General features: G+C 48.7%; 1 protein-coding gene across 1 annotated transcript; it reads right to left on the bottom strand.

Moving 5' to 3' along the window:
* Positions 1-740: 740 nt before the first annotated feature.
* Positions 741-26,790, bottom strand: MYO1A (myosin IA). The gene is made up of 28 exons (XM_086400466.1): positions 26,504-26,790; positions 24,580-24,758; positions 24,361-24,476; positions 24,011-24,105; positions 23,710-23,814; positions 23,471-23,517; positions 23,272-23,335; positions 22,973-23,071; positions 17,365-17,468; positions 17,100-17,247; positions 16,503-16,621; positions 16,337-16,423; positions 14,509-14,574; positions 14,247-14,351; positions 12,221-12,283; positions 11,822-12,022; positions 11,422-11,648; positions 10,653-10,853; positions 10,297-10,390; positions 9,686-9,835; positions 9,509-9,577; positions 8,782-8,856; positions 3,578-3,712; positions 2,611-2,717; positions 2,092-2,224; positions 1,824-1,976; positions 1,521-1,648; positions 741-1,236 (listed from the first exon to the last, which is right to left on the bottom strand). The coding sequence occupies exons 2-28, from the start codon at positions 24,691-24,693 to the stop codon at positions 1,110-1,112; spliced, it is 3,132 nt and encodes a 1,043-aa protein (XP_086256592.1). The 5' UTR covers positions 24,694-24,758; positions 26,504-26,790; the 3' UTR covers positions 741-1,109.
* Positions 26,791-27,296: the final 506 nt, after the last annotated feature.

The following is a 27,296-nucleotide window of genomic DNA, read 5'->3' as shown; positions in this document are numbered from 1 at the left end:
TGTGTGCTCTCACAAGCGGGGATTTACACTTTACTACAAACAAAGGAGCTGCTTGTTCCCTAAAGGTAGAGACCAGAGCAGTAGAGGCTGAGACAATACAGCTTCTACGAGGAAACAGATATAGTGGAAGTGGGGGGATATTTAAAATATGATACAAAACATTACGTGTTAACATTAGTCAGAGCCCACAGAAACAGGGACAATGAGATGGTGTGAGACAGTTGGAAACCAAGAAAGAAATAATGTGAATGACACATGGAAAACAAATGAAGACAAGAGGGAAGACGTCAGTCGTGGGGATGAGAGAGTCTGGGTGGGGGAGCAGCCCCCTGTCAAGTGCCACCAGCTGTAGGCCCCAGCTGTGGGACAGTGATTAGCAAGGTGACCGTTGGCAGCAGCCTGACATCTCTGGTGTATGGAAAAGCAGGGGGGTACCGGGGGCAGGTGTGATGAAGTCCAGTGCTGAGCTTGGGATGGAGGGGACCATGCACGGAGCCACGGACCCAGCTCACCTCTGCTCACATGAGTCCCCCCAGCCTTGGGCCCCCTTTCAGGCTAAATCTCGAAAGGATCCCAGTATCTGATGAGACAGAGATCCTCACTTCTTCCCTCCAGGGACGCACTTAATGAATCAGCTCATTGGCCACCTGCGACCTGAGCCCCATCCCGGACTGCCCCGCCCCCACCCCAGTCTCTCCAGACCCTGCCAGAGCTCAGCCGGTCAAGGAGCCCAGAGACAATTTCCCTTCTTTTTCATTCTTATTGTCTGCATTATCTGGCTCCAAGGAGCCCCAGTAAAGGAAAGGGAGGGGGCAGAGGGTCTAAGTACAAGCTGGTGAAAGGATGGGGGAATAGGGACCCACCCACATGATCAAACATTGGCAAAGTCTCTTGTCATATTATTAGTGGGCAAAGAGGCCGAGGGTAGGAGGAAGCTAACTTTGGAGAGAGTTCTGGAAAGGTTTGGGAGAAGCAAGTTCCTCTTCAAGGGTTCTTCAATCTCCGACCCCACAGCCTATCAGGGGGTTCAGACTCGAGATCCCCCACAAAGGTGGGCAGGTGGGGGTGGGGCCGGTGCCCGTCCAGGAGGAAGAAACTGCTGCACCTCCTCATTGTACAGTCACCTCCAGGCAACGACTCCCCTTCTTCTTGAAGCTCAGCTTGCCAGTCCCACCACGCCCAGGGCCCTGGATGACCTTGACCGTCAAGCTGCCCTCCTTGAACTTCACTGAGAACCTGGAGCAGGAACAGATAGAAAGGCAAAGCTAGCGCCCTCATCCCCTCACCCCTACTCCTGTATTTTCACAGTGGCTTCCCCTCCCCTGCTTGAGGCAAGTACATTCCCCCCTCCTACTCCCCAGCCCCCTATGCCAGCAGACTCGAGGCCACAGAGAACTTGGGTGGCCCTGACCTGACACAGTACGCTTCACTTTCTGACAGGACAAATTTTCCCGGTCACAGTGACTAGCAGCTTGGTCGTCTGCCCCAAGCCATCCCTCACCCCCGGCTCACGGCCTTACTCCTCAGTCACGGTGACTGGAAGCTGCATCCGCGTGGCATCCAGTGTAGCCCGGCATATTTTGGTCAGCAGTTCAATCACATGCTCACTGACGAGCAGGAATTCCCCCTTGGAGCCCACTGAGGAGATCTTAGGGAGGGGAGAAACAGCAGGGAAGGGATTCATTTTTTCTCCTAGGAGCAGCCTGGGAGATATCAAAGGCCGGGAGTGAGAGGTCTGGTCCCCCTCGCCTCCAGCCCGGCTGGGCCCTGTTGTGCCCACTGCCTTCTCCTGGCTGGGCTCTGCCCCCATCCAGCTCTGATACCTCGCTCAGATGCAAGCTAAAAAGCCCATCCTTGAAGCTGGTGACCGACACCCCAGCCAAACTGTTTAGTGGGATGACAGTCTTGGCCTGAGGATTCTTCATGTCTGTGATGATCACATGCCCCTTAGTCAGGAGGAGGATTCGAGAGGAAGTCTAGGGACAGAAGAGGAAAAGGTGAGGGAAGGTGGCGATTAGTCCTCACCCTTCTGGCGACCAGCCAGGGCTCTGGATCAGGCTGGGGGGTGGGGGTCCAGGTGTGGGCCTTCACCTTGGCGTTGCCACGATTGACCTTCACCACAGTCTCAGCCATCAAAATAGGCCCTTCTTCCCCACCCTTCAGCTTCTGTAGCTTGGGGTTTCTTTGCAGCCCGATGTAGTCACCATGAAATGGAATGGGGACACTGAGAACACACAGAAAGCACGCAGTGGAGACAAGGTCCTTACCTCGGACCCCAAGGTCCTTGCACCTCCCCCACGGGGTTCCCATCGCAGTCCTCCCATCTCCATCCCCCATCTTCCACCGTATCCTCTGTCTCAGTGATTCTTAGATGTGATCCAGGACCAAAATCAGCATCTCCTAGAATCGGGTTAGAAAGGCAAATTCTCGGGCCCCGCCATAGACCTCCTAAATCAGAAACTCTGAGGAGGGCACGCAGCCATCTGGCTATTATCCAGCCTACCAGGTGACTCCGATGTATACTGAAGTTTGAGGACTACAGCATTATCCTTCCTGGGGAAGCTTCTTTTTGTTCTTGATGAAGCTGCACAGGGTCTGGGAGGTCCTCACCTCTGGGGGTATGAAGCCTTTTTGCCCTTGAACAGCTCGCTGGCACAGAGCTTCTCCCTCAGGACCTCTACCTGCTTCGGGGACAGCTGATCCCGGAATTTCTTGCACTGTGATGGGGGAGGGGAAGGAGCTAAGGTCATAGAGGCAGAGAGCAGGGCTGGGGTGTGAGGTGGAGAGAACACTGAGAGACATGTAAGGAGAGGGGCAGGGACTGGAAAGAGACAGAGTTGAAAGGACAGGGAGCAGACACTTTGGAGAGAGCTGGAGGAGCACTGGGGAGGGGGAGCTGTGGGGTGCTGGGGGAGGGAATGGAAACTATCACATTCAAGCCCCAGGAGGGCGGTGCACCCAGCGCACAGCCTAAGGCATAGTCCCAGACAGGAGCGCCAAAGTATTCCTGAATAGAACACTGTGCTAATGAAATAAGCCAGATGAAAGGACAAATGTGGTATGATTTCACGTATATGAAGTACCTAGAATAGTCAAATTCATAGAGACAAAGAGTAGATGATGGGTTCCAGGGACTGAGGGAATGGAGAAACAGAGGGTTTTTCCTTAATATGTACAGAGTTTCAGTCTGAGATGATGAAAAAAAAGTATGGAGATGGATGGTGGTGATGGTCACACAACAATGTGAATGCCCGTAATGCCACTGAACTGTATATTTTAAAATGGTTAAAATGGGGACTTCCCTGGTGGTCCAGTAGTTGACTCCACCTTCCAATGCAAGAGGCCCTGGTTGGATTCCTGGTCAGGAAACTAAGATCCCACATGCTGTGGGGTGTGAGCAAAAGAAATTTTTTATTGGTTAAAGTGGTAAATTTTGTGTGTTACCACCATAAACAAAAAAAATTTTTGGAGTGGAAGAGGGAGGCAGAAGAGGAAAATCAGAGGAAGGAGAAAAGAAAACAGACAAATGAAGAGAAGAGCTGCCCGGGCCCAGGAGAGCTGCCCAGGCCCCACTCGCCTTCCATTGGTGGAAGAGCCTCTGGAGCTCGCGGTTGGCTGTGCTGAAGTACTTGTAAGGAGCAGATGGCCACTTTGTGTCCAAGATGCTGGGAGAGGGCAGATCGTTCTTCAGCCCCAGTAGGAATTTCTGTACCTGGGTTGGGAGCAAGGGGGTTGGGAGTGGGATGATGAGAAGACCTCCTGACAGGCAAACTTGCACCCAGATCCTGCCCCTTCAATGAGGAAGGCCACCACAGGGAGAAGCAACAAGTGGAGCTGAGGAGGTGGAAGTGAGTCCACTCCCCCCCTCTTTCAGTATGAATGTAGGCTTGAGGCTGGGCAGTAAGAGCATGAATGGGAGATGGAAGGGAGAGATGGATTATATCCAAGCAGATACCTTCTAACCATTTCAGTGAGGTAGGAGGAGCCAATATGAAAACTGGCCTTAATATCTTGCTCCTGCAGTTTCCTATTCTCAAGACTCTTAACTGTTTACAGGTGGCTGCCCCACTGTGTTAGCTATTGGACAGGTACCAAATCTTCCCTCCTCTCTGCTCAGTCAAGCCCAACACTGCAACCTGGCAGTGTGCTGGTTGCATTGCCTCTAGGACACTGTTGAAAGTCCTCTACTCATAGTCCAACCTCATGTCATGGGATCCCCTGTGTTACCCTGGCACACTAACCAGACTGGACTCCTTGCCCTGCCCTCTGCCCAGCCCATGTATTACCACTCTCTGCCTTAGCTAATGCTGCTCTCAGCTCAACTCTGCCAACCCAGATTCTACTTATCCTTTGATAAGGATGGAGATGGAGCTCAAAGCCCTCCCACATTCCCCAGACCAGGGTGTCTCTCCTTTGAAGTCCCTTTGAAGGCAATGGCACCCCACTCCAGTACTGTTGCCTGGAAAATCCCATGGAAGGAGGAGCCTGGTAGGCTGCAGTCCATGGGGTCGATAAGAGTCAGACACGACTGAGTGACTTCACTTTCACTTTTCACTTTCATGCATTGGAGAAGGAAATGGCAACCCACTCCAGTGTTCTTGCCTGGAGAATCCCAGAGACGGGGGAGCCTGGTGGGCTGCCATCTCTGGGGTCGCACAGAGTCGGACATGACTGAAGCGACTTAGCAGCAGTAGCAGCAGTACTTTGTCTATACTTCTGGGTTTTGTGCTACTGTTATTTGCATGGCAATCTTCCCCCTCTTCTATAGAGCAAGTCTTTGGGAGTCAGGATCCCAGGTCCTGGGTGTTTTCACCATTCAACATCATTGAGAATCTGATCTGTGCTGATACTGTTCTAAGTATGGGAACATGGCAGTCAACAGAGTAAACAGAGTCTCTTCTCACTGAGTTTATGTCCTACTGAGACTGGAGAAGGAGACAGCCCACAAGCAAATAAACACAGACCATAACATTAAAGAATTCTGTGCGCTCTGATACAACAAAAGCAGACCTGAGACAGGAATGAGAGGTAGCATATTCCAGACACAGAAGGAAAGCCAGTGTGACTGGCCTAAGCTGAGTGAGAGGAGAGAAGATCAGAAAATTGGTTGGCCAAAGACAGGTCATAAAGGGCCTTACATGTAGGCTGTGGTAGCGAATCTGGCTTTTATGTGGAGTGAAACAGTACACCATTAGAGAGTTTTAGGAGAAGAGTGACATAATCTGACTTAAGAGTTTACATTTTAATTTGTTTAATTTTTCAAATGTAATACAATTTATTTTCCTATTTTGAAAATTTTTTAATTTGCATGAAAGTTGAAAAAAGATTACAGTGAGCATCTGAATAATATATACTTCTTACCTAAATTCACCTACTGCTAGTACCTTACCCTATCTTTGCACTCTAACACACACTTATATTCAAATGCACATAAATATATAAATACACACATATGTACAAATCTTGGCTACTATAGCATCCTAAAGTAGGTCACAGTTATCATGACATTTTCTCCTGAAACTTAAGCACATACTGTCCAAGAACCAGAATATTTTCCTACACAATTATAAGTCCATTACCACACCTTAGGATATTAACATTAATTAAATACACTCACCCAACAGCAATACATACGCAAATCTCTTCTCATGTCCTTTATAAGCTCTAAAAGTATCCTCTTTGACTTTGCTTTTATTTTTCCTGATCCAGGATCCAATCAAGTTTCATCCATGGCATCTGACTGTTTAGTCTCCCCCAAGCTAGAACCAGGACTCTTAAGTCTTTACATCCCAGGCAATACCTAACACCTTGTTTGTTTATGGGATAGAATTATTGAAGGTATAGAAAATGACTTGATCTTGAACAATTCCAAATTTTTGGAATTTTTATGAAAGCTTTCTATTGAGACATTAGGGTAAAACACAAAAATAGAAAAAGGCAGAGTAATATTTCTACAACTCTTCAGGAACCATCCAAGCTCTTTGTATCTTCCACTACCAAGATCTAGTGGGCTTAGTCTAATTACCCTGAAGCTCTAGTCCTTGGCCTGGTTTGATTTAACTCAATAAACATTCCTAAGCATCTCCTATAATCCTCCATACACCAATTGGTGGGGAGCTTCTGAGGTTTCTCTTTTCATTTTCTTAAATCTAGAAAGTTCCACTTTTCCCTATGTGTCTCTTTTGCCCCCAGGTCTACCCAGAGTCATGGATGCCTGGGTCACCCTGGCCTCTTTGTGTGTGGTGGGGGTGCAAAGGGAGGAAGGCATAGGTGGTGGTTAACTAGAATCAAATAGTTGATATCCCAGCTCTTACCACACACAGCTGTGAAATGCCTACAAGTTATTCAACCTCTCAGGGCCTCTTCGTTTAGTCGCTAAGTCATGTTGAACTCTTGCGACCCCATGGACTGTGACCTGCCAGGCTTCTCTGTCCATGCGATTCTCCAGGCAAGAATACTGGAGTGGGTTGCCATTTCCTTCTACAGGGGATCTCCCCAACCCAGGGATCGAACCCAGATCTTCTGCATTGCAAGCAGTTTTTTAACTGACTGAGCTATGAGGGTAGCCCCCTCTCTGGGCCTTAGTTTTTAACAATAAAATGGGTTTATTTTAAAGGAACGTATACTTTGAATGGGCTTCCCAGGTGGCACTAGTGGTAAGAACCCACCTGCCAATTCAGGAAACATAAGAGATACAGGTTCAATCCCTGGGTCAGGAAGATCCCCTGGAGGAGGGCACGGCAACCCACTCCAGTATTCTTGCCTGGAGAATCCTATGGACAGAGGAGCCTGGCGGGCTACAGTCCGTAGGGATGTAAAGAGTAGGGCACTACTGAAGTGACTTAGCATGCATACTTTGAATAAAAATTCTCTGGGCCAATTTAACTAACCTAGGTGAGAAAACCAACTGAAAGTGAAAGTCGGTCGGTCATTTCTGACTCTCTCCGACCCCATGGACTATACAGTCCATGGAATTCTCCAGACCAGAATACTGGAGTGGGTAGCCTTTCCCTTCTCCAGGGGATCTTCAGGTGCTGTTTAATTGTAAATAGATTGATATAAGATTGGACCAATACTTGATACGTACAATTTTAGTATGTAAGGTTTTTGTGCTTTTTTAAAAAAAAAATGTTCAATAAATTAATTAAAAATAGAATAAAATGGGGGAAAGGTGAGGACCTACCTCACAGGGTTGTTGAAATCATTCAAGTTAATGCTTGTAAAGGGCTTAGCTCATAGTTAAGTGATCAAAAAAAATAGGTATTAACATTAGTAGCATTGGCTAAGTAGGTAAGTATAGGCAAGGTAATGAATGGCCTAGTCAGAAACACTGGGGCAATCAGTGCCCAGTGGCCCCCTGCGAGCAGACTTCCATAGTGGGTTTGATTTATTGAAATGCTGGTTTAAACCCAGCAGCTCCTGTGGTGACATTCTGCAGATGCCTGATAATACACAGGTGAGAGTGAAGGTAGATGAGAGGTCAGTCAGGTGATAAGAGCAAAATCAGATTACAGGCTCAGGTGTGCAGCAGGAAAGCACGTACTCTGGTGAGGCAGACACACTGGAGCCTGCCTGAGGAGAGCCCGGCAACGGAAGAGGCCCAGGAGGAAGACGACGGAGCTTCCCTGAGAGAGGGTGGAGGACACACTGAAGACTCAGGGAGGTGAGGAGGAGGCCCAGAGCCCTGATCCCTCAACTCAGCCAAGGGAACAGAGAGGAGCACCAGTGACTGCATCTCAAGTCTCTGTGAGCAAAGCCAGTAAGGGTCCTAACAACCGACAATGATCAAAGCAACCGAGGTCCGTTCAGAGTCACTCCAGCCCTCTGTCCAAAATTGCCTGCTCTTCTCTCTGGTATTTCCCAAGGTCTCACTGGAAGTCCTGCTCCCCCCGTCTGGTTTCCCTCCAACACTTCTCAGAAGCACCATCACTATTGGAGATATGTCTCTGGCAATCACCCCTCTCTGTCCCCATTTTCCTCTCACTGGAAACTGTTCATAGTTTGAACCTCCAGGCCTGCTCCTGACTTCTTCCTGCTCACCCTGACCTGAGTCTTCTTGAATCAAGATCTTTCCTGAGGTTCACTTCCAGCTTCACCTGCTACAGTGTCCGAAGAGATAGAAGGAAGATACCATTCCTCCACCATCACCCCCTCAACCCTAAAGTGAATTTCGGGAGGTTGGGTTACTTAACCCTGTGTGTGTCTTCTCTCTGCTCTTCCATGAGGCTCAGACTCTTCAACTCTCATTAACCACCCCGCCCCAGTCTCTTCTCCAGCCTGTTCACTATGGACTAGTCAGTGGATGTGCTGGGACCCCTTCCTGCCACAGGTTGCTGCAGTGTCCATTCACGCCAAAACATGCTCTGATTCTATTCCTGGGTCCTGAGCACTGGGGTCCTCCTCCTACAGCCCTATCCCCTCACAGACAGAGCTGAAGGGCTTCCCAGGTGGCTCAGTGGTAAAGAATCCACCTGCCAAGCAGGAGACTCAGGTTCTATCCCTGGGTCAGGAAGATCCCCTGGAGAAGGAAATAACAACCCACTCCAGTAATCTTGCCTGGGAAATCCCATGGACAGAGGAGCCTAGTGGGGTATAGTCCATGGGGTTGCAAAGAGTCAGACAGGACTTAGCGACTAAACAGCAGCAGCAGCAGCAGCAGACAGAGGAGGCTCTTGGGGAAAGCTTCAGATTACCTCATCTTGAGCCCCACACACTTCCTCTTCCCCAGCCTGTCCCTCCCTCCTCAATGCCCTGTTTCCTTCCTCAGCCCCCACCACTTACCATGCTCTTGTAGATGAAATTTGACAAGATGAGGGCAGCCCCTGATCGGAAGTACTTTCGATAATTCTTTCGGGCCTGGCAAGGACAAACAAGAAAGGAGCCAAAGTAAAGATAGTAAGTTCTACCTGGAAGATAGAAGACAGGCTGAGAAGAGGTTCTATTCTTCAATCACACAAAGAACAGAGTAAGGTAAAGAGCTGAGACTCTAACTGGAGGGAGAGAGTGAAGTCAGACAAGTGGGCAACCAGGAGGACACTCAGAGCAGAAGGCAGAGCTAAGTCAGAAACACACCCAGGTATGTGTTCAGATCTCCCCAAGATGCATCCACGCTCCTGGACACACACAGAGTAGACCCAGAAACACGCCCAGACACAGACGTGCGGTCACACAGAGATGTGTCCTGGATTCGGGCAGGACCTGCTCTCTGCTACTCTTCCCCTGCCACCCCTGGGCTTCCCGGGGTGCCCACCTGCCAATGCAGGAGATGTTGTGGTTTCAGCCCCTGGGTAGGGAAGATCCCCTGGAGAAGGGCATGGCAACCCACTTGAGTATGCTTACCCGGAGAATCCCCATGGACAGAGGAGCCTGGTGGGCTAGAGTCCATAAGGTCTTAAAGAGTCGAACATGACTCAGTGACTTGGCACACACACATTCTTCCCCCCACCCCAGCAGCAGCTGGCACAAGGAGCCACGTGTGGGGATGAAACTCCTCTCCCCTCCCTATTACCTTCCACCCTCTCACAAAAGCCTGGATCAACAACGCTGATGCCTTCATCTTCCTGTAGTGTTTCTTTTGCTGTAGAAACAATAAGCCTGTTAGAGAAGCTCCACCTCCCGAACCACCTCTCTACTTCCTGCTCTCATATCAGAGTGAGGGGGATAGAACTTCAGGGATAACTGGTACCATGTTGCCCCGAAACCAAGAGGATATGACGATCTGACTCTTGCGCATCAGCTGGTAGTGGGTGCGGCAGCGCCAGCCTCGGTATGTCTTCTGTATGAGCGTGGCCAACTGCTGGAGTCGAAGGCGCCTCTGCTCTTCCAAGTAGAAAAGCTGTAGAGGGGTGCAGAGGGGCACAGAGAGGCTGGCCTGGGGGGAACCCATGGCACCAATGGCTTCCCTGTCAGTGTTTTATTTAATCATTACTTTGTCCTCTTAGTTTCCTCATCTATGCAACCATTCATTTAATTATCCACACATCCATGAGCCCTAACTCTTGAGCAGGCACTGCACTAGGACTTGGACACTCAGACTAATGACTCTCGAGGAGCCCTGCTTCAGGTAGAGGTGCTCAGACCAGCAAGGCAAGCACACCTAACTTCCGGGGCCCAGGGCAGGTGGGCTGGGGCCCCAAGGGGTCAGTTCCCAGGGATACAACCCCTGCAGAAAGACGTCCTCACACACTATCCTTTCCAGGTTCTAGAAGCTCCCCTCACCCAGCCTCTCACTCAGGTGGGCTCTCCAACTCTTCCACCGTCCAGCCCCACCAAACACAAGTGCCCCCTGCAACTCACAGTCTTGGGGCTTCTGATGAAGATCTTTGTCTTCCCAAAGGCCAGCTCCTCTGAGGACATGCTCAGCTCCCCCAGGACCTTCTCGACCCCCTCCCTGCCGAGTCAGGTGAAGAAAGCTGTCCAGGGGCATCCCAGGGGAGGGGCCTCTCCCAGTTTTCCTCTACCTCTTCTAAGAGGGGAGAAGAGCTCAGGGCTCAATAGACTTCAGAGCCTCTGAAAAGCCATCATTCAATTCATGTCCCCCAGTAGCCATTCACCAAACTCCAGTGATGCCCATGGTACCGCCTGAGGGGTCTCCTCCCCACAGGTTCCTTGCACTGCCCCTCCCTGCCCCCCAGTCTCCCACTGAATCTTACTGGTCTCCACCATTCCAGCGTGGCCAAGTGCTCCGGCTCAGCAATCGGTACCTTTCCAGGAAGGACCCGTAGGCCTGGCGGTAGGCGTAGCCTGCCCGTCGCACCCGCACATTCTCCAGCAGCCCCAGGTACTGAGCCTGGACACTTACCAGCTCAAAAGAGAAGTGACCTCGCTGCTGATGCTCATTGGGCTTTATACACCTGATGAGAGGTAGGGCAAGGCCCAGGCTTCAGGAGCTTCACCCTTGCTAGTGTCGCCCATCCTAGTCTCTACACCCCTTGTGCTTGTGCTATGTTGCTTCAGTCATGTCTGACTCTTTGCAACCCCATGGACTGTGGCCCACCAGCCTCCTCTGTCCATGGGATTCTCCAGGCAAGAATACTGGAGTGGGTTGCCATGCCCTTCTCCAGGGATCTTCCTGACCTAGGGATCGAACCCACATTTCTTTCATCTCCTGCATTGGCAGGTGGGTACTTTACCACTAGTGCCACCTGGGAAGCCCACAGTCCTTAGCTGAAAAATTCCAGAGAAAGCAGGTACACTACCCTTCCCAGTTTCACTCACTAGAGCATGGTCACTACCTGACCACCCTGCTCTCCCCCTTACAGGACATGTGGCTGCTCAGTGGGCTCTGTTTTCTATGAGGAAAGGGTTTCTGGCACCCTTATTCCAGGGAGCCCCCTCCCCGCATGGACATGTTCTACCATGCATGGACCCTGTTCATGTCATCACAAATCAGCATGTTCCCCTATGTGCCCAGCATGTCACCTGATGTAGTTGGGGTTCTTGGAATATAGGTTCTTCATGAGAGTGGTCACAGAACTCTTGAACTGGGCCCCAGCAGTTGGGGGGCGTTTGAGAGATGCCTGTTTTGGATCACCCTCAGGAAACAAGGACCGAAGGAGCGGGTGCCGGGCCTTCCACATGGCCTGGGACAAGTCTCGGAAGAGTAGGTCATTGTTCTTGTCAATGAAGCTGTTCACATTGTAGGTCACCTGTACAGGAACAGCACTTGGTCTGGAGCATCCGCCATACTGTCTGTCATGCACTTGGCTCTCCCAGTCTCACTGTGAAGTGTTCCTGGTTCCCATCTTCCCCCAGTGCCTCCCCCATTGTCTTCAGTCTGTGCCCAGACCCTAATCTTCACCATCCAGGCCCATCACATCACCTTGCCTGCATAGTGGCAGATGCGGAAGCAGCTGAGGCCCATGCTGTGGTCATACTGGCGCTGGGCATTCTGGGTGACTTTGCTCTCATAGTGGCTGTGCTTGGAGAAGAGCTGGTTCAGCTTTGCTAGGAAGGTGGAGTCACTGACCACCCCAGGCCGCAGGCACTCCTCATCCAGCATGGCCAGGATGCCTCGCTGATTCTGGCCAGGGGAACAAAAACAGCCCAACCTAGACCTTGCCCTTCAAGATGTCTACACCTCACTGCCGCCCCTCTGCCCCCTCATCCTTTGCCTTCCTTACCATCCTTATCAAGTAGGGTGGGAGGGGGAGAGAGAGACAGGGGAAGGGTGTTCAAGCAGTCTGGAGCAGGAGGTCCCAGAGATAAGAGAAGAACTTACATGCTCAATGAGGTTACAGATAATGCCATTATCAAAGTATTCCACCTTCACCCACGGTATGCCCTGGCAAGGGGAGACATGAAAAATTACATGCAGCAGGTCCAAGATGAGACTTCAAAGACCCCACCAGAACCAGGCCCCCTTTCATCCACCCCACCAAGGACCATCAGAAAGCCCTATAGTTCAGAGGGTCCTTGGTGTGGTTTCTATTATACCCTCACCCCTCCAGGGTTGATGGAGAATTTGTGGGGTGGGTGGACAGATGTCTGGGAGGACCCAGAGCAGTTGTGAGAGGGGGTGAGACAGTGTAGAGAGCCCCGGGGGTGCTGTAGGTTGGGAAGGGAAGAGTAATATGTTAGGTAAAAACTGGGACAGGAATCACCCTACTGTGGAAGGGGGAAAGGATCCCTGAGTATGTGGAAGAGCAAATCGCCATACCACTCTGGCAACAAACCATAGAACAAAAGCACTTAAGTAAACCAAAGGCTTATTATCAAACAACAAAGCTGATTTGACACATCTTCAAAGACCTGCATCAGTGAAACTCAAGTGTTCAAGTCACTGAGAGGGCTTGTTAAAACACAGGCTTCTGGGTCTCAGCCCCAGTTTCTGACTTGGCAAGCCTGGGACAGGACCTGTGAACTTGTCTTTCTCATATGTACCCAGGGGCCACTGCTGCTCCTGGCTCAGGACTACACTTTCACAACCACTGACCCACATGATACATTGGGGCTGTATAATTTGTTTCTTAAAAAGCAAGAATGGTATAGAAGCAGAGGACCAAAAGACCAGGAATCAGTCATTTAGAGATTTGCTGGGCCTCAGGCCTACAGACAGGTCCTGACCACCCAAGGGCCAGACCTCCCCAGTTTGGGCCACTCCCAAGTGTGGTTGGGGAACACAAGCCTTTCTCTTCTTCTTCCCTCACAGGTCTTTAGGGAATACAGAGTGGAATTAATTAAAGTTGCCCTCCTGCTTCATCCCCCAAATACCTCTCCCAACTGGTTAAATGAATGGGGATATCCTTACAATCCTAGGCAGCTGTAGAGAAGCATCTTTATGAACTGATATAGAAAGGTCTCTTGTTAACTGGTAAAAGCAAGATGCAGAATGGAGTGTATTTGTGGCCGCTTGAATAAATATTGTGGGAAAATGTATTTACAGATTTGCTGCAGAAGGAGGCTGACTTCAGTTGCCTCTGGATGGGAGGGAGAACTAAAAGGGGGTGGGAGGAAGACTTCTTTATACACCTTTTTAAGCTTTTTGAATCTGGAAGCATGGATGAGATTTATCTACTTGATAATATAAGTTCTTAAAGTCAAAACATACAAAAGTTAAAAAAACCTTTGAGTCGTGACCACATTGCCTGAAATGCTGCCACAGCAGGTTCCTGAATTCACAAGGAACATCCCTGGGAGGGCTTTGATGAGTGAGACACAGCCATTCACACCTTGGAGTGAATTAGCTCCATCAGAGAGCTTTTCTAACACTTAGCCATAGAAAAATGGGGAGCAGGGGAAGGAGTGTGGAAATTTTGAGCCACAGGGCACTTATAATGAGGAAGTCTGGGATCGGAGTGCTACAAAAGACGACAGCGACATCAGTCCAGCCTGGAGGAGACAAAGGATTCTGATGTCAGGGAAGGGCACCAAAAGGGATGAGTAGGGTGGCAAGCCTAGGAAAAATGCCCCTTCTAAATGCGGCTCCCAGTCCGCCCTGGGCCAAGCACAGCTGTCACTTCACTTCTGTCAGGACTCTTTCCCACTCCCACCTACCCCCGACACCCTTCCATCAATCTGCCCCCTTCCTCGCCCGGCCTGTGGTGGAAGGATGGGGAACTGGGGGTGGAGAGCAGAGAGTTAGGGCTTCTTGGTAGTGCTGGCATATTCAGCTGTGCAAGGGAAACTTTCTGTCCTTAGTGTTCCCATCTGGGGACAATTGAGAGGAAATTGTGACAAAGGAGGAAAAGGTCTGGCATATGCCTTACATCATCTGAGAGAAAGGCAAGCAGGAAGGCTTCGTTTACCTCTCTCTTATATTCTTCTTGCTCCTCTTTCAGTGTCATCTCTATGAACACCTGCTGTAGCTTCTCATTGCAGTAGTTGATCACAAATTGCTCAAAGCTATTATCCTGAGGTGGGTACACAGGTTAGAGAGAGAGAGAGAGCAGCTCAGCACAAAACACTTCCTCCATTTCAGCCTGACCTCCCCTCTCCCATACCCCGCTTCGAGCTTGCCACCCCTCACCCCCAGGAAGCAGGGTGCTAAGGTTGCTGGAGCTCTCTCACCTCTAATATTTCAAAGCCATAGATATCCAGAACCCCCATGACCTTCCTCTTCTCCCCAGTACCTACCTGAAGAGGAGGAAAAGATACATCTGAGGACCAGCCCTCTGCACATGTGGCTAGGCCCCTCTGGATGGATGAGAGTGAAGCAGGGGGCAGACAGCACTTGAGTGAACTTGACCATGCTGGAGAGGAATTGGGGTGATTTCATGCTCCCTCTTCCTCTATAGGCTGAAGAACCAGCCAAGAGGGAGGAAAGGAGGGAAGGGAAGATGCAAATAGATTTCAGGAAAATGCTCCCATGGCACAACGTAGAAAAACATTAAAATCTCAGGAAAATAACCATCCCTTATATGTGTAGAGCATTTTACCAAAAAAAAAAATCCTAAGATCTTGTTTCATTAATCTGTATATCCCTATAAGGTGTGTTGATTCCCTTTCTACAGATGAAAAAAATCAACTTCAAAAGAGCTAAGAGACTTCCCTGGTCCAGGGGTTGAGACTCCATGCTTCACTGCAAGGCGTGCAGGTTCAATACCCGCAGGGGCAGGAGGGTGGAGGGGAGAACCAGCGGGGCTAAAATCCCACATGCTGCACAGTGTAGCCAAAAAAACAAAAAACTGCCAAAAGAGTTAAGCATTTGCCCAAATCTAGATTCAAATACTATTTTACCCTGCTGCCTTCCAGTAATAGTTTCTAAATTGATGGCACTTTCACATGTAATTTTTAAACAATAGCTCTATTTTGGCCTAATTTGTACACCATAAAATTTACCCTTTAAATGTACACAATTTGGTGATGTGGTTGCTTTTTGTTAGTATATTCAAAAAGTGTACAACCATCACCGCTAAATTCCAGAGTATTTTCATTACCCCCAAATGAAATGCTGTACATGGACCCATTGGCAGTCACTCCCTATTCCTCTGGTAACCATGGACCTACTCCCCATCCCTATGGATTTGCCTATTCTGGACATTTTATATAAATGGAATCACATAAAATGTAGCTTTTTGGGTCTGGCTTCTTTCACTCAACATGTTTCCCAACTTCATCTATGTTGAGCTTGTATCAGTACCTCATGCCTTTTTATAGCCAAATAATATACCACTGTATGGATACACCACATTTTGTTTATCCATTCATCAGATGGATAAACAATGTGCATTTAGGTTGTGTCCACTTCTTGGCTATTATGAATAATACCCCTATGAATATTCATGCACAAGCTTTTATGTGGACATGTTTTCCATTCTCTTGGATATATACCTAGGAGTAGAATTCCTGGATTATATGGTAATCACGTACACAAAGTTATCTGATCATCACTGATGGTTTAGTTGCTAAGTCGTGTCTGATTCTTGCGACCCCGTGGGCTGTAGCCCGCTAGGCTCCTCTGTCCGTAGGATTTACCAGGCAAGAACACTGGAGTGAGTTGCCATTTCTTTCTCCAGGGAATCTTCCCTACCCGGGGATCAAACCCAGGTCTCCTGCACTGCAGGCAGATTCTTTACCGACTGAGCTACCACGGAAGCACTAAATTTAGTGATCCTCACTAAATCCTGGGAAACACGTAAATGTTAGTGTCTCGTTTCCCAAATCAGGAAACTGAGGCTCAGAATCTTTGTGCAGCTGAAAAGACCAGGCAGCTGATAGAGAATCCAGATAGTTGAATTAAAAAAAAAAAAAAAAAAAAGATGTATTTCCAAAACAACACAGATTCAAAAATAAGTGGATAAAAGAAAACAGGCTACCATTCTTCCTCTGTTCATCTCAGAACCCAAGGCACAGGGCAGGCAGAGGAGATCACTGAGGAAGGAGGGAAATCTCTCACCTTGATACTCTCATTGATTCGATTCACTAACCAGTTGAAAAGGCGGCTGTAGATGTTCTTAGCCAGAGCATCCCGGGCATACTGAGCCTGGAGGGTGGGGCTGCTGGTTAGTGTGACAGCCGTAGAACAGACTCAGAACCCAGCCTCCTCCCTGAGAGACCCTCACCTGGACGACATTCAGTGTGGTGACCACCTTTTCTTTGGTTGTTTCCATGGTTCTTGAGCACAAAGCTCTCTCTAGTTCCACTGAATTCAAACCCACCAATTCCCCAATTTCTTGAACACCTGGGAGTGATGAGGAAATACAACATGGCCTGAGAGAGGGTTTACTCCCAGGGGAGGAGGGAGGGTTGATACATGAAACTGCTTGGGGGCCTGCTGTTCCCGAGTCTTTCTGGGAAAGTCCTTACAGCCCATCCAGAATATGGCCTTGGAGGAACATCTGGGGAGGAGGAGGAGAGAAGGGAGATCTTGACACTTTGCATGTATCATCTCCTTTAATATGAGAATCTCCTGAAATGAGTGTTATTGTCCCCATTTTTGCAAAGAATCCACTGAGAATTCAGAGAGTCCCAGAACCAAGGTCTATGGAACATCCAACTTCATTCCAATGTGTCTCACAGGATATTCTGAATGAGTATGTTTGGGGAGGAACTTCTGAGCGGGCAGAGGGGGACTTAGTCAGAGTGAAGTCTATTATGCTGAAGACGGTGGGAGAATAGAAATTGCAGTAGGAGATTTAGGGAGCTGATTGGGTACAGACCTCTCCCATCACGGATGCCACTTGCTGGCACCCCATTGGCCTGGAACTCGTTGATCAGTTCCACGTTCCCCAGCTTCAGCACCAGGGCTGCTACCTCTAGCACCTGTCGAATCTCCTCGTCAGAGAAGCCAATCACAGTCATCGCACTCTAGGGAAGAAAGGAGAATCGGAAGCTGAACTTCATGCCAGTCCAATGCCTGCCTCCCTTCCCAAAGCCAGAGCCTGGACTCAGGGCATGGCCTAATGGCTCATCCTGGGTACCCACCTGGAGGACCTTGAAGTTGGCATCATCATCCATGCCATCCACCCTGGACGTGTCCGGGTTCAGGTAGGCATAGCCACCTGTGTCCCGCTCAAGCTTCAGGGCCTCTGCAAGGACCAGCATGAGGGTAAAGGGTCAGTACACGGGCTCTCTGAGTCCTCCAACCTTGACCCTCATGGACCTTGCTCTAGGTTGGTTCATTCATTTATTCAGAGGAGCCATTTTTGTTTTAGATTCTTCCTGTGTAGTCTTTGTGTTGGGATCATTAATTCTTATGATTATAGACTACTACTTTTTTAAGTTGTATCTAGGGTTTGCAAGTGAAAGTCACTCAGTCATGTCCAACTCTTCACAATCCCATGGACTATACAGTCCATGGAATTCTCCAGGCCAGAATACTGGAGTGGGTAGCCTTTCCCTTCTCCAGGGGATCTTCCCACACCAGGGATCAAACCAGGGTCTCCTGCATTGCAGGCGGATTCTTTACTAGCTGAGCTACGAGGGAAGTGGTGTTCATAATTCTTGAGGTTTTCCCCAACTTTTATGAAAGAAAACCCTCATTCTACTCTTCTCTCCACCCTCAGGGTTCTAAACAATAAAACCAGAAAAGCAATCCTTCCATGCTGTTCAGTTCTCAGTGGTTCTGGGAGAACAAAAGCGAGGAAAGAAGGGTGAGCACCTATCTCCCACCCACCCCCAGCCTTCACACATTGCCCATTGCCCAGGTTGGGGCATTCATTATTTGTTCACAAAACACCAACCAAGTGGCAAACACTGTATTCCCCAAACCAGACCCCATTTTGGAAGGTTTTCTCAGATTGGGGCTGAGCCAAATGGCTCTCCTGTGTTCCACATGGTGCATCCCTACCCTAGACTACATCTCGTGGATTAGGTTTTGGGTTTTTTTTCCTGTTCCTCTTACCAATGAACAGCTTGTGTGTTGGGATTGTGTTTTTCATCTTCATATTCTGCATGCCTGACTGGCATACAAAACTTTCTTATAAAAAATGATTCAAGGGAATGGACAAAGCCATTCACTGAGATGGGAAGGAATGAGTTAATCATAGAGCTTGAATAGTATCAGTTATCTGTTACTCAAAAGATCTGAGAATTAGAGAGTGACTGTCAAAGTAGAGTTTAATGGCAGCTTCCCATGAGACAAAAATTTTGAAACAGGAGGCTGATAAAGAGGGGTGTCTGGAAGGAGAATGAGTCAGAAAGGCCCTGGGATGATGACACCAGGAAGGGAGGCCCCATCCGGACTCAAACCAATGAGCAAGAATCAGCCAGAGCAAGACTCCAGTGTCTGATTCATACAAATTGAATACAATCAAGACTATTAAGCCAGGAGGGAAGATGATACCTGTGGGGGTTCTTAAACCATAGAGATCTCCAGGAGGGTGAAAGGAGGCAGGCACAAGTCCAGCACAGAATAACAAGAAATCAAAGCCATAAGTTCTTAGGCATCAGATATCCACAGTGCCCACAGCCAGAGGTGGGATTTAGAGAGGAAACTGGCAGGGCTTAAAGTCCCATCAGACCCTGCAGTAAGGCCCAGCCAGCATCAGGCTGAGACGGTCTCTTCCCTAAGAAAAATCATGGTGCTCCATGACTTCTGCACCTATAGCCAACTGCACAGCATATTGGCAACAGTCACACTGCACTGTGATGTATCTGCTCACATATGTGCCACCCCTAGAAGAAGACTTCTTCAAGGACAAGGTCCATGTCTTACTCAACTCTGTATCCTTAGAAGCTAGCAGGATATTCAAGCATAGTAGATGTTCAAGAGGTGTTTGATGAATGAATGAATGGAACCTCCACAGAAGAAAAAACCAAGGACAAGATCATGAGTGAGACAGATATAGACCCAAAACAACTTCAACTAGAGCTCATTGGAAGTCCTTGAATACTTGTAACATCCTGTCCAATCTCCTGTTGAGCTATGGATAAAGTCCCTTGAATTAAAGGTAGAAAAGCATGGCAGATGGAAATAAGTGTTCTGTTTTTGAAGCCAGCTTGGGGGAAAAGAGGAGATTTAGTCGCTAAATCATGTCTGACTCTCTGCAGACCCCTTGGATTGTAGCCTGCTGGGCTCCTCTGTCCATGCAATTTCCCAGGCAAGAACACTGGAGTGGATTTTCATTTCCTTCTCCAGGGAATCTTCCTGACCCAGGGACTGAACCTCTGTCTTTTGCATCTCCTGCATTGGCAGGCGGGTTCTTTACCACTAGCACAACCCAAGAAGCCAGGACGGGTCATGGTGGAGTGTTCTGACAAAATGTGGTCCACTGGATAAGGGAATGGCAAACAACTTCAGCATTCTTGCTTTGAGAACCCCATGAATAGTATGAAAAGCCAAAAAGATACGAAACTGAAAGATGAACTCCCCAGGTCGGTAGGTGCTCAATATGCTACTGGAAAAGAGTGGAGAAATAACTCCAGAAAGAATGAAGAGATGGACCCAAAACAAAAACAACACCCAGTTGTTGATGTGACTGGTGATAGAAGTAAAGTCCAATGCTGTAAAGAGGAATATTGCATAGAAATCTGAAATGTTAGGTCCATGAATCAAGGTAAATTAGAAGTGGTCAAACAGGAGATGGCAAGAGTGAACATTAACATTTTTATGAATCAGTGAACTAAAATGGACTGGAATGGGCGAATTTAACTCAGATGACCATTATATCTACTACTGTGGGCAAGAATCTCTTAGAAGAAATGGAGTAGCCCTCATAGTCAACAAAAGAGTCTGAAATGCAGTTCTTGGGTTCAATCTCAAAAACAACAGAATGACCTCTGTTCATTTCCAAGGCAAACCATTGATATCACAGTAATCCAAGTCTATGCCCAGTAACGCTGAAGAAGCTGAAGTTGAATGGTTCTATGAAGACTTTCTAGAACTAACACCCAAAAAAGATGTTCTTTTCATTATAGGGGACTGGAATGCAAAACTAGGAAGCCAAGAAACACCTGGAGTAACAAGCAAATTTGGCCTTGGAGTACAGAATGAAGCAGGGCAAAGGCTAACAGAGTTTTGCCAAGAGAAATCACTGGTCATAGAAAACACCCTCTTCCAACAACACAAGAGAAGACTCTACACATGGACACCACCAGATGGTCAATACCGAAATCAGATTGATTATATTCTTTGCAGCCAAAGATGGAGAAGCTCTATACAGTCAGCAAAAACAAGACTGGGAGCTGACTGTGGCTCAGATCATGAACTTCTTATTGCCAAATTCAGACTTATATTGAAGAAAGTAGGGGAAACCACTAGACCATTCAGGTATGACCTAAATAAAATCCCTTATGATTATGCAGTGGAAGTGACAAATAGATTCAAAGGATTAGATCTGATAGACAGAATCCCTGAAGAACTATGAATGGAGGTTCGTGACATTGTATAGGAGGCAGTGATCAAGACCGCCCCCAAGAAAAACAAATGCAAAAAGGCAAAATGCTTTTCTGAGGAGGCCTTACAAATAGCTGAGAAAAGAAGAGATGCTAAAGGCAAAGGAGAAAAGGAAAGATATACCCCTTTGAATGCAGAGTTCCAAACAATAGCAAGGAGAGCTCAGAAAGCCTTCCTCAGTGATCAGTGCAAAGCAGTAGAGGAAAACAATGGAATAGGGAAGACTAGATATCTCTTTGAGAAAATTAGAGATACCAAGGGAACATTTCATGCAAAGATGGGCACAATAAAGGACAGAAATGATATGGACCTAACAGAAGCAGAAGATACTAAGAGGTGGCAAGAATACACAGAAGAACTATACAAAAAAGATCTTCATGACCCAGATAACCACGATGGTGTAATCACTCACCTAGAGGCAGACATCCTGGAATGTGAAGTCAAGAGGGCCTTAGGAAGCATCACTACAAACAAAGCTAGTGGAGGTGATGGAATTCCAGTTCAGCTATTTCAAATCCTAAAAGACGATGCTGTGAAAGTGCTTCACTCAATATGCCAGCAAATTTGGAAAACTCAGCAGTGGCCACATGACTGGAAAAGGTCAGTTTTCACTCCAATTGCAAACAAAGGCAATGCCAAAGAATATTCAAACTACCACACAATTGCACTCATCTCACACGCTAGCAAAGTAACATCCAAAATTCTCCAAGCCAGGCTTCAACAGTACGTGAATCATGAACTTCCAGATGTTCAAGCTGAATTTAGAAAAGGCTGAGGAACCAGAGATCAAATTGCCAACATCTGCTGGATCATCGAAAAGCAAGAGAGTTCCAGAAAAACATCTACTTCTGCTTTATTTTCTAAGCCAAAGCCTTTGACTGTGTGGATCACAACAAAGTGCAGAAAATTCTTCAAGAGATGGGAATACCAGACCACCTTACCTGACTCCTGAGAAATCTGTATGCAGGTCAAGGAGCAACAGTTCTAACAGTTAGAACAATTAAAACAGACTGGTTGCAAATCAGGAAAGGAGTATATCAAAGCTGTATATTGTCACCCTGTTTATTTAACTATATGCAGAGTACATCATGCACAATGCCAGACTGGATGAAGCACAAGCTGGAATCAAGATTTCTGGGAGAAATGTCAATAACCTCAGATAGATGACACCATCCTTATGGCAGAAAGTGAAGAAGAACTAAAGAGTGTCTTGATGAAAGTGAAAGAGGAGAGTGAAAAAGTTGGCCTAAAACTCAACATTCAGAAAACTAAGATCATGGCATCCAGTCCCATCACTTTAAGGCAAATAGATGGGGAAACAATGGAAATAGTGAGAGACTTTATTTTGGGGGGCTCTAAAATCACTGTGAATGGTGACTGCGGCCATGAAATAAAAAGATGCTTGCTCCTTGGAAGAAAAGCTATGACCAACCTAGACAGTATATTAAAAAGCAGAGACATTACTTTGCCAACAAATGTCCGTCTAGTTAAAGCTATGGTTTTTCCAGTAGTTATGTATGGATGGGAGAGTTGGACTATAAAGAAAGCCGAGCGCCAAAGAATTGATGCTTTTGAACTATGATGTTGGAGAACACTCTTGAGAGTACCTTGGACTTCAAGGAGATGAAAACAGTCAATCCTAAAGGAAATCAGTCCTGCATATTCTTTGGAAGGACTGATGCTGAAGCTGAAATTCCAATACTTTGGCCATCTCTTGCAAAGAACTGATTCTCTAGAAAAGACCCTGATGCTGAAGATTGAAGGCAGGAGGAAAAGGGGATGACAGAGAATGGGATGGTTGAATGGCATCACCAACTTCATGGACATGAGTTTGAGCAAGCTCTGGGAGTTGGTGAAGGAATGATAGGAAAACCTGGAGTGCTGCAGTCCATGGGGTGGCAAAGAGTCAGGCACTACTGAGTAACTGAACTGAATTGGGGAAAAAGGAATCAAGGCAGTTCAGAGAAGTAAGAGTGGCGAAGAGGTAAGACGGCTTATTCCTAGACTAAAACCCCAGAAAAGGAAGAGAACACAGAAGTCAAGGGATTTGTTCCCAACAGTGGGTGGGTAAGAATCAGGGTAGGACTGCCCTGAGAGTCAAGGGAAGATGGCTTTAGGGATCCAGAGGGGCCAGGGGTTCTGGGGCTTGAATGCAGGCTGAGGATGTTCTGCTGCATGTCGGGTGCTGGCACGTACTCAGTAGCTGTGCGTCTGCTCCCGCCAGGAGCTGATAGAAGATGTGGAAGTTTCTTTCTCCTTCAAGCTGCTTCACCACACGGGATTTCTCAAGCAGATCTGACAGAAAATAAGAAAATAATGTTCTGAGGATCTGGGAGGTACTACAACTTCCCTCTAATTCCATCCTAATCCCTGGTGTTCCCAGTGGTTAGGAAGCCTGTTAGTCTAACTTTCCTCCTTCCTACAGCAGTAGATTAGCAGAAAGGGACACCATGGGGCATGCGGGAGAGGGGGTAAGTGGGACGGGAGACACGTACAGTTTGTGATGACGCCACCGAGGGGGGATCCCTTGAAGTCAAACTCAATATCCATGTATTTTCCCTTCAGAGAGCAGAGAGAGAGAGAGACTTGGCTTCTACCTTTCCTTGTCATCCTGTCCAGGAGGCATCTGGGCCATGTTCCTCCCTCTCAAGACCCCACACCCTCTCATCCAAGGCCAAGGAGATGTTCACTCACAAATCTAGAGGAGTTGTTATTGCGAATGGTCTTGGCATTGCCAAAAGCTGTGGAGATGCGGGGAGAAGGAGTTAGGTGGCTGAGGGCAGAAGAAGGACCCCAGGGACAGGAAGGGGGAAGGTCCTCCAGCCATCAGGGCAGTCTCAGATTTTTCAGGCTGAACACGAACAGTGATCTCGGGAACACGGGGGATGGTAGGGTGGCGGTGGGGTGGAGAGGACAGAGACTGGACTCCTTACCCTCCAGCACCGGGTTTGACTGAAGTAGTTGCTCCTTCACAGAGCTCACCTGCTCCCCTTTCCCACAGACAGCAGCCACGTAAGACATCACTAGCTTACTAGCCTCTGCAAGAGAAACCCCCGTGTGGATCCCCACCGCTGCCCTTAATCTCCCTCATTGCAGCACCTCACACCACTCAGAAAAACCCAGGAAGGAATTTCAGGGGTTGGGGGCAGGACTGGCTCTGTCTTGGAGAGAGACAAGGGGGCAGTTCCAGCAGCAACCCCATGGCTTCCCCGCCCCCCTCACCCGGCGCCTCACCCGTCTTCCCAGCTCCACTCTCGCCGGTAATGAGGATACACTGGTCTCGGTCCCGGTCCCTCAGTGACTGGTATGCCATATTTGCCAGTGCATAGCTTGCAGGGAGGAAGTGGGTGATGACTAGTGTGGGGTCAGTTCAAGACACCGTCTTTCACTCGATCCCCAGACTCATTCGCCCTCCCCACTTGGACCAGACCATGGCAAACAACAGGCCTAGTAAGGGGCCTCCAAAAGGCCAAGGGAGGAAGGGACAGCTGGAGAGCCTCCTTCAGGAGAAAGGATAGAGGAAATGAGGATGTCTCATCATGACAAGCTGGGCCCTGTCACCTTCCCTTGGTCCCTCTACTCACATATGGGGCTTCAGCTCGTAGAAGGTATAGTCCCGGTATTTGGCAACAAACTCCAGGTCATAGATGGGCAGTTGTTGGTAGGGATTCACTGAGACCAACACGTTCCCAATGTAGGTCTGGAGTTGTGGGAAATGACAGAGTGAGCCAGGGTGGGTCTGGGAAAGGCCCGAGAACTCTCTGGCCACACATCCACAGCCAGGGGCACCCATGGGCACTCACATAAATCTCCTTCTTTTCATAGCGCAGCTGGAGGTTCCTGATCAGAGACTCCTGCTCCAGGGGTTCCAGGAGCACAAGGTCCTCCACCCCCACGGAACCTTCCAGAAGGGTCATGTCCAGAGGAGCTATTGGTCCTGGGATCAGTTTGCTGGTATCCGATCAGCTTTCACGGCCAGTAACTATTTAGGGGAGGAAGGCAGAAGGACCTAAGAGAGTCTTCCCCTCCCCCTAGTACTGGCCCTGGAGAGAGCCCCTGGCCAGCTGAAAGAGGCCTCCAGACCAGTCCAAGCTAAGTGTGGAGATTGCAGGGAAGCCAGAGGTGGGAGGGATCCTCTGCTCCCTGAATTAGGGTTGGTGGGAGTGAGGCAGGACCACCTGCCTCCAACCACCAGGGTAAAGAAGGCCCCCAGTAGGTAGCAGTTGGGGAAGCATCCTTGTGCTGCAGGGGAGATGGCTGGGGAGGAAAGGGAAGCAAAGTTCATGCCACAGCCAGGCACTGGAGGCTCCCTCCCTCCAGCACTGAGGCCCTGGCCCAGGTCCAGGTTCCCTGACTCTGTGACCCGTCTCCCTCCCAACTCCTTGCCTCTCACAGCCCATTTCCTCACCAGGCACACCCATACTCACTTCCAAAGTTGCTCCAAAGTTTTCCCTCCCCTCTCACTGTTACAGTGAGATTCAGTTTTTAACCGGGGCCTGGACAAGGTGATGAGCCCTAGGACAGAGGCAGGAGCTCCTCCATTAAAGGCTGGAGTGCCCCAAAGAAAATGAAAATGAGATTTGTTTTCCCCAACAAGCAAGCAGTGGTCGGGAACTTTGGATGTGCCTCCACATCTGTCCCCGTTTTTCGATCTCAATCCCCAATGTTTACATCCACGACCTTAAGCTTCTGGCATGGACTCTGCCCCAGAGAGACACATCTAGCTTTTTAGTAACTGGTGGGGATGAGCAAGAAAGAGCAGAGGGGGAAGGGCTCGGCCCCACACAGTAGGCATATGGTTGCTGCTGCTAAGTCACTTGAGTCGTGTCCGACTCTGTGTGACCCCATAGACGGAAGCCCACTAGGCTCCCCTGTCCCTGGGATTCTCCAGGCAAGAACACTGGAGTGGGTTGCCATTTCCTTCTCCAATGCATGAAAGTGAAAAGTGAAAGTGAAGTCGCTCCGTCGTGTCCGACTCTTAGCGATGCCATGGACTACAGCCTACCAGGCTCCTCCATCCATGGGATTTTCCAGGCAAGAGTACTGGAATGGGGTGCCATTGCCTTCTCCATGGCATATGGTAGTGCTCCCTAAGGAGGAAACCCAATCCTCCTCAGTCTTTCTTGTGGGACTGAGCAGGCGGGGTGCCCTGGTGCAGGACAGAACTATTAGTACAATGGTCAATGCCACTCCCTAACAGGAATGAAACAGCCATATCCTCCTCTCCTGCATCGCTGAACCTGAGTGGGGGAAGGGAGGAAAGCCAGAAGAACGGTGGAGCAGAAAGGGAACAGAGGCTGCCTTCTCCCTCCACTTTGCCTCTCCAAGCTCCAGGAAAAGTGAGCACTTATCACTTCCTGTAAAGTCACAACTGAGGGAGCTATGAGAATACTGATTACCGCAGCCAACAGCAATCAGGTGGTAAATACTATGGGCCAGGCAGGCTCTAAAGACTTTACACATACTCATTCATTTGCTGCTTAGAATATCTCCAGGAAGCAGATACTATCATCACCCCACATTTTCTAGATTTGAGAAAAAGTTAAGATTTTAAATAACTTGGCAGGCAAGGTAAGAAGCAGAAGCAGGGCTGGGAAGAAGGCATCTTTGGATTTAGATTTGAAAGGAACGAGAATAAGATTGGTTGGAGGATGGGGGGCAGCGAAGAAGCTCCCACATAGGGCATCCTAAGATATGAAAAGAGGAACAGGTTAAGGCAGGACTCACCCCACGCTGGAACCAGGGTGTAACTTCAATATCAGAGAATGGTAGATGAAATCCTAGTGTGACAGGAAGGGGGCATAGGAGTCCCAGGCCCCAAGGGTGGAGAGGTGTCCTTGTTAGTGGGAGCTGTCCATGGTGTCGGGAAAGACAGGAAAGATTCTGCCCTCCTCTAGCCCGTGTCCACGATTCTGACCTTCCTCTGTCCTGCCTCCTCCAGCCAGGGCTCCCTGTGCCAGTCAAGCCAGGCAAGGCAGAGATGGCTGCTCAGCACAAAGTCCGAGGCTGTTCCTGCTGAGGGTGTGGCTCGCTTAACCCTTCACAGGCCTGCAGCCCCAGAGGGAAATGCTTGGCCACATGAGAAAGCCCCCTCTAGGTAGGAAAGGGTATCTGGCTGGCCTGAGCTGAGGGGTTGAAGCGGAGTTCTGGCTCCATTTCCCCCCAAATTTGGAAATGAGGGCAGAAGGAGCAGACTTTATTGCCAAGGAAAGGCTCTCTTGAAATCAGGAATTTTGTCAGGCTGTGGTGTCTTCTGACCAAAGAAATAGTACCTCCCTCATACCTACCCTTCTTATATTATTGGGAGCCAGGGCGTATTGGTGACACTATTGGAGGAATAGACAAGAGCCAACAAAAAAGCAGACAAAACCCCCAAGTTTCTCTCCATTTGCCTCCAAGTTAAGGATAACACCCAACGTTGCATTTATTCAGTTTCAGTGAACTCCCAGCTGTGTCATCTCACTGAATTAACCCACCCTGTGAAGTAGGCAGTGCAGAATTACTCCACCAAAAAGGAAAA

This window comes from Bos grunniens, chromosome 5, assembly GCF_055505025.1.
Source record: "Bos grunniens cultivar Pamir isolate PY7600 chromosome 5, Bosgru_T2T1.0, whole genome shotgun sequence".
In the NCBI taxonomy this organism is placed as follows: Eukaryota; Metazoa; Chordata; class Mammalia; order Artiodactyla; family Bovidae; genus Bos; species Bos grunniens.
Note: the sequence above shows the minus strand (reverse complement) of the source record. Positions and strands in the feature narration are given on the sequence as shown.